Raw genomic sequence first — 7,703 nt, 5'->3', positions numbered from 1 at the left:
TCCTGGATGTTAAAGCTGAGACTCACCTGTGCCTGGAACAGGAGGAAGGAGTTTAGGCTTCTGCCAGGAACGAATGCAGAAACCACCTAGAGGATTGGTGATCCAAATCATAATTCCTTGAGTCCATAGAGGCACTCATTCAAATGAAATCATGAAGTTTTTCAAAGATTAAAAAAATATAGATTTGTTCTTTTCTGCTTTCAATATTTTATTCATAGAAAAAAACTAAATATTCACAAAAGTAGAAAGAAGAGAAAACTGAACTGATCATGAAACCATTACAATGATCAACTCATGGCTACTTTTAGAAAATACATTTTAAAACTTAGTCAACTAAGTTTTGAAAGCAAAATGGCAGCAAAATCACGAAGTTATATTTGAGGCTAAAATAAAACAATATATATTTTGCAAGCATTGGCAATTTTAAGTGTTTTAGAATTTTGGTATTCTCTGGAAATACAGTGTCCATATCCATCACAGCCAGTGACATGCTCCCTTTAATAAGGACAGTTATCTTAAGGAATGTTTCTGTCTTGAGTTCCCTATTTTTATTTTTTGATATTAGTAAGCCTCGTGGAGATATAGGAGTTCGATATACATACACATATGTGCCTCCTACCCCTTCCTCATCACAGATGAGGTGCAGGAGTCCTGAGGCACGATTCCACAGGAAATGTCAGGGTCACCCAGGCTCCTAGGCGTCCTCTGCCAGCTGTGGCATGCAGATGAGAGGAAAACGTCTCACTTCAGGAAATAGTCTAATCCAGTGTTCTCCTCACAGCTCTGTCATCTCATTGTTTATTCCAAGGGCACTCAGTGCATGGAGTTTCTAGGGGGTGGATCTGGGGTACAGAGGGGAGCCAGAAAATACTGCACCAGATCCCCTCTTTCCAACCAGTCCTCCTCTGAATTGAGGAGGAAAGGCAAAAAGGAAGGAAATGAAAAGGGACAGAAAGAAGAGCCCTTCCAATTGACACAGATGCCTTGGACTTTTGCTGGGAAGTTCTCTTTCCCGCCCTTTAGTGGCTGAACAAAACTCAGTTGGGGTCCGCATCAGAGGAGTCACCTAAGGAAGATGTGCTGGAGCCACTGTCCCCAAACTCACAATCTTCGCATCCACTCCCGCTGCTGGAGTCTGAGGAGCTGCTGCCTTCCTCCCCTTCCTCCCCTTCCTCATCTTCTCCTGATCCCCAAGAGGCATGAGCATTGCCCCCAGTGGTCTCTGGTGATTCTGTCTCCGGAGGCTGCAGCCCTGACTCCTGTCCAAGCCCTTCTTGCAGACTCCTTGCTGATGGCGACTGCAGATCTGTCCGTCTGACCTTGGGATCTGGGCCTCCCCTCATGCTCATGTTTTTACACTTACTATAGGTCGCCTCTCTGTAGGCAGCATACTGTTCAGGAGACAGGGTCTTGAGCCAGTCATCCAGATCCACCTTGTACTGTTTCTGCAGCTCCTCAGCCTGCTGCTTATAATGGTCCTTCTGGCTCTGCGGGACTCGCTGCCAGCGCCTGCCAATCTCCACCCTGCGCTCCCTTGGGGGCACATCTCGCAGCTCCCTACTTGACCACAAATCCCGGTGGAACTTCTCATATCCGTTCATGGGGGGGCTTTCGGGGCTCTCCACGGAATATCATCCTCTTGGAAAAACAGCTTCCTAGGGGAGACTTCACTTCTGGCACGTGACTCGGAAACTTCTTTTGGGCCCCGTTTGGGCTCCTCTTGGTTACATCCGATTTGTTGGGGTTCTGGAATAGATCAGGGTGGTCATCCTTGAATTGAGCCAGTTTCTCCTCAAACTCCTGTTTCTCCTTCTGAAAATCTTGAATATATTTGAGCTTTATCTTCTCTGGGAGCTCCTTGTATTTCTTAGACAGGACCTTGGTCAGCTCCTGGTTGCTCAGGTTGGGATATTTTTGGGAGCACTGAGGCCGCTTCTCCATGAAGAAGCGAAGGTAAGCAGTCAGGGGCTTCTTGGGCAAGTCCGGATGTTTCTTACATTTTTTGCTTCTGTCAGGCTTTTCAACATGTTCCTTGGCTTCCAGGACTAATTCTGTCAAAGTGCGAAATTTTCTCAGGTGATAAGAAACCTCCAACCATTTGAGTTTGCACATTTCTCCAGAATAATCCTTAAAAGCTACTTTTTCCCAGTCCATCTGTGACTGGGTTGTTTTGAATGTGTGGCTGTCATTGGAGGGAAGGTTAGTCTCCATGCGGTCCAGTAACTTCACAATGTCTTCTTTGGACCAGTGACCTCGGCCTCTAGACAACGCCATTTCTAGTTCTTGGGGCACTTATCTGGTCCTAGCAGTTCAGAAACTTCAGCAGGAGCTCAAACTTTCTCACTTTCAAGGCTTAGCACGTGAGTTATTTCTGGAAGTCCTAAAGTGTGGGGAGGTCCATGTTTCTGAGGAGAGAGAGAAGCAATGAATGAGAAAATTACAACCCACTTGGGATATGCGCCCCCCATAATTTAATCACCCTTAACGATGTAAACAATGTAACAATGTAAATGGAAACAGAAATGGAAAATTGCCCACTTCTGAGTTGAAATTTATGTTCACATTTTTTCTTTTGTTTTGCTTTGTTTTTGAGAGAGAGAGAGAGAGAGAGAGAGCTCAGAAACTTGAAAGAGGGGCAGAGAGAGAGAGAGAGAGAGAGAGAGAGACCTAAGTAGGCTCTATGCTAATCGAGGAACCCTACTTTGGGCACGATACCATAAACCTGGGATTGTGACCTGAGCAAAAATCAGGAGTTGGACACTTGACCTACTGAGCCACCCAGGCACCCCCGTGTTTCTCATCTTTAAGCCTCAGTCCCTTTTACCATACTGCAACAAGATTTTCCAATTAAGTTTTAGGGCCAAACCAAATATAAAACTACATGAAATCTAGAACATTCCCTCTAGATATCCCCATTTATATATACAATAAACATAAAATAAATAAAATAAGTTTATAAATTTGTAAATGTCAAAACAATAACATTAATTGAAAGCTCAGGAGTAAACTGGAAAGACTTACATACATAATTTTTGTTAACTAGGCATATTACACCCGCTTAGAAAAGTCTTAAGCCTGCTGATAGTTAAATTACTTATTTTTAAAGAAAAAAGTACCGATTCTTCTACTAACAAGGGTGTGCTCATCTAATGATTGTGTAAATGGTCTCATCAATGCTTATAGGAAGATCCACCCAATTGGGTTAGGAGTTCTGTGTTCTCTGGGTTCTCTACTAGAAAATGGGTAACTTTCTGAGTTCCCACAGTCCAGCCAACTTCACACACTTACAAACAAAACAAACTTACTTTGCCCTTGCAAAGCCTTTAGTTTGGGATCCCTGAAGCTCTTCCCTGATTAGGTTTCTGCAGTAGGCAGGACCAATGGAAGATGTACCTTTCTGTCCTTGATTAGAATAATTCCATTCTCAGTCTCCAGAAACCATATACTGAAATTACCCTCCTGTTGTTGGTTTATCCTTGCCATTAATTTTAAACAATGTGCACATGGCAAATTTTTGTCTGGGTTTCTGGGTCCCCACATTCTTCTCCCATTCCTGCTTACACATCTGACTATCTTTCAGTATAGTATTTGAATGTAGGTCCTTCTCTTCAGTGTTAATTTCAGTGTTTTCTTGTGGTCTAGGATCTGATAGTTTCTCATCATCAGGAGGCTATCTAAATCCTTTCAGTGCTGCTCAAGTTCTTCTTAGTCTACTGAGGCCAAGGTGACCTTTGATACCAAAATGTGAATCATTATACTGAATTCTGGGTTTAGGGAGATGTAATCTCTAAACAAAAACTACAGAGGATTTGTGAAAGCAATATGATCAAAGTTAAATTGGCTATCAGGAGATCATGATTGCAAGAATGACTTAGTTTTACTTCTACAGCAAACATTGGTGAGACGATAGCTCTATTCCCTTGGTGAACACAGTTTACATGAGAGGAGTTCCTGCCTCTTCTCAAAATAAAGCAAATACAGTATCATAAGTTTAATGTACCAGCAAACTGCATTTGTTTCTATGAAATCATTTCATTTTCAAATTTAAAAAATGACTTCATTCCTTCATCTTTTTCATAACTTAAGCTACTTTGTCATCTGATTTTGCTATATATTTCTGGAATAATTTGGTGCTTAAGTTTTGGTCTGTTGTTTTACTCATTCCTTGGCTGTTTATATAGATTATAAAGACTCACAAATTAGTTTCCAGTCTTGTAATTTTTTATTCTGTGTAGATCGTAAAAATGAGTTAGGACAATCTTATTTTCTTTGTATAAATATATTACGTTCTGTTCTACAAATGGCAATATGCAAGTATGCTAGAGGAAATACTTGGTAATTTACAAGTAGATAACACATTGGATAATTTGGAAAATAACTTGTATTTGACTGTTGGCAAATGATTTCAGAAACGTCAGTTTTCTGACATAAAGTTAGAGATGGCAAGAACGAATGGGCTTGCCTTAAAGTGACACTGGTAACTGTGCAGAAACGTCAGAAATTAGAGGGACAATGTGTTCACTTGGAACAGAAATGAATGAATGTTTTTGCAAAACAAAAATTTTAAATTATGATATGTTTTCTGGTGCTGATTATAATTACATGATTGTTAAATCTTTTCACCATGACAAGGAATGCTTGGTAATAATTCCTAAGGACTTAGAATATGCTGCCATTCTCTCCTCCTTCACAATTGGTTTTCAATGCAAGTGTGTTTGTAATAAAGATAGGAAGGCAAACTAAAAAACTTAGTATATTCATGTAAGAAGATTCAAGTTGAAATCTGGTCCAATTTTACAAAGATTAATCCTGTTAACACTCATATTCAGAAATTGGTTTCGGTGACAGATTCTGTTTGAAATAAAAAACATCAAGGAGAAAATTTAGTTTTATGACTGTCTTATGTATGCACATTTTTGTGCATTTTAATCAATGGGTTGCAATAAAGGCATTTTTCTGGATCATGGATGAGGGACAGAAGACATACAGATGAGTGGCGTTGTATAGATTTCTTCATCAATTTAAAAAAAATTATTATCTCTTATAATGATGTTATTTTACTAACCATTATATCCCCAACCTGACAGACTGTTCTTGGAACTGTAAACTTATCAGAAAATTCTTGTTGATTTAATTAATTCAGTTGCTTAGAAAGCCCAGATTGCTTGCTTTTGCCTATTGTAGTGTCTTGGAGAGTAATGGCTTACTGATTTTATTGGGTCAAAGGTGGGATTTCTGGCTCCAACATTTAGTAGCAGTGTAATTTTAGACGAGAAATCATGACTGGATGGTTTTGACACTTAAATGAAAGTAGATGAGCTTAGTGAACTGCCCTTGTTAAACCAATCACTGGCTAGTCACATTATTGATTGATATTTCAGACCAATCAGGACTCACCCCTGCAGCTATAGATTGGATCAAAGTCCTGAAGTGCATGCTTTTTGGAGGAAATTAACAAAACAATACTCACCAAAACTCTTTCATACAGGAGGAAGAGGGTTGGAAAGGCCTATGCCTGCTGGTTACGCAACAAAGCTTTCTTACAGGAATTTTATTCATTTATTGCAAGTATACAAATATATTTGGCAACTGGAACCCATATCACTAGCAAGCATGGATTTAACTAGTAAGGTAATTAATGTGATAATTAGGTCACCATTGGGTCAATGTATAAGCAGCTGCAATAGAAGTTAGGTTTTAGTTGCCTAGAATATATTTAGTTACGGTAATTGCTTTCAATTGTTTATCTACAAAAACTTTAATAATATTAAAACAAATAATTTTATCAACATGCTTAAAACCATGGAATTCTTGTAATCTGTGCCTTTCTGACTAAAGTATCTTGTTACTAAAACAACTTTCTTTTCCTTTTCTTTTTTAATGTTTATTTTTGAGACAGAGAGCGGGGGAGGGGCAGAGAGGAGAGAGTATAGAGGATCTGAAGTGGGCTCTGTGCTGACAGCTGAGAGCCCCACTCGGGCTCAAACTCATTAACTATGAGATCATGACCTAAGTTGAAGTCAGATGCTTAACCAACTGAGCCACCCAGGTGCCCCGAGAGTATCAAAGTAGAGGAGATATTCTCTTTTTATCAATATAAGGCTAGTTTGCACATAGCAGGAGTGCTTTCTTGAACAGGATTTTGGAACAAATTACTGAACTGAATGGCAAACCCTCACTCCCCTTTTTTGGGAAATGAATATGTTCCTCTTGCCTTATTGCAAAGAGCCCCTCTTTATGAAGTGACATAAATAGTCCACAAATATTAAGACCAAAACATGCACAGAAATCTTATATGTGTATACAAATATACGTTCATGCCTGTCATCTACTATAGCTTATTTTTTTGTCCTATATCTTAGTCTTCTTTATCCATTTTATTGTTTTTACTATCAACTGATTTTATTTTTTATTTTAAAAAATATTTATTTATTTATTTGTTTTGAGAGACAGGGAGAGAGAATGTGTGCACGCACGTGCAAGTGGGGAAGGGGCAGAGAGAGAGAGAGAGACAGAGCGGGAATCCTAAGCATGCTCTGCACTGTCAGCGCACAGGGCTTGATCCCAGAAAATGAACCATGAGACCATGACCTGAGCAGAAATCAAGAGTCGGAAGCTGAGCCGACTGAGCCACCCAGTTGCCCCTACTATCAACTGATTTTAAACAAAACTGATACTGACTTCATTAGAGCGGATGCACTTATTAGCACCTTCACAATATAAAAATTAAAATAGTAAGTAAAATTTGGGAGTGTTAAAGTTAGGGTTACAGGTGACCAAAAATTGACACTTATCTCAACAGTAACAAACACAGTTTACTAAAACATGATGTACATTTTTCTATCAGAATAACCTATGACTTCACCATCAAGTAAGACTAACAACTTTCTGTTCTCAATCATTTAGATTTATTTGCAAGAGAAATTGCAAGGGGAAAAATATCTTTGTTTAAATTTGAGGGGGGCATTTTAGTAATAGACTCATATTAATACTGTTGATATGTAGAAGAATTGCTTAGTATTTTTCCTGATTCCTTTAAGAACTGTTCTTTGGTTTTTTTCTTTTGGTTTTATTATTTTTTTTAATTTTTAAAAATCTATTGGGTTTTTTTTTTTTGGTGGTTTTTAAAAATGTTTATTTATTTTCAGAAAGAGAGAACAGGGAAGGGGCAGAGAGAGAGAGAGGGAGAAAGAAATCCCAGGTAGGCTCCACACTGTGAGCACAAAAGAGACTAATGTAGGTCTTGATTTCATGAACCATGAGATCATGACCTGAGCCAAAACCAAGGGTCAGATGTGTAGCTGACTGAGCTACCCAGGTGCCCCTTTTTAGGTTTTAAAGTGGAGTCACTTGGATCTGGGCATTCTTGGAAGCAAAATGACTTAGAAATTAATATTTTGTGCTAAGAGAAGAAATATTTCACAAGAACAAAAAGCTTGAATGTTTTTCTTTTAAATTTTGAAATCACAGATAGTTTATATGAATTCAGATATTAAGTCAACTCAGAAATGGGCTAGGAATTTTTAAACTGGTTTTGACTAGAATATTCTTTTCTTTACATAGTGGAGATTTCCTTCAATAAATAACTGATCATGATATCAAACTGGTTGTGTGAGAAGTTTGAGGTGTAGGCATGACTGTCAAGATGTATCTTTAGGGGCGCCTGGGTGGCGCAGTCGGTTAAGCGTCCGACTTCAGCCAGG

The 7,703-nt window shown here is 39.0% G+C and overlaps 1 protein-coding gene across 1 annotated transcript; it reads right to left on the bottom strand.

Moving 5' to 3' along the window:
* Positions 1-1,037: 1,037 nt before the first annotated feature.
* Positions 1,038-2,286, bottom strand: LOC125917685 (upstream-binding factor 1-like protein 1). Its single transcript, XM_049623815.1, is given in 2 exon segments — positions 1,038-1,607; positions 1,609-2,286. Coding segments are annotated over 2 exon segments (1,236 nt in total). The 5' UTR covers positions 2,275-2,286.
* Positions 2,287-7,703: the final 5,417 nt, after the last annotated feature.

The sequence above is a fragment of the Panthera uncia genome, unplaced genomic scaffold (assembly GCF_023721935.1).
Source record: "Panthera uncia isolate 11264 unplaced genomic scaffold, Puncia_PCG_1.0 HiC_scaffold_2224, whole genome shotgun sequence".
NCBI lineage: Eukaryota > Metazoa > Chordata > Mammalia > Carnivora > Felidae > Panthera > Panthera uncia.
This window is presented reverse-complemented; position numbering and strand designations above follow the sequence as displayed.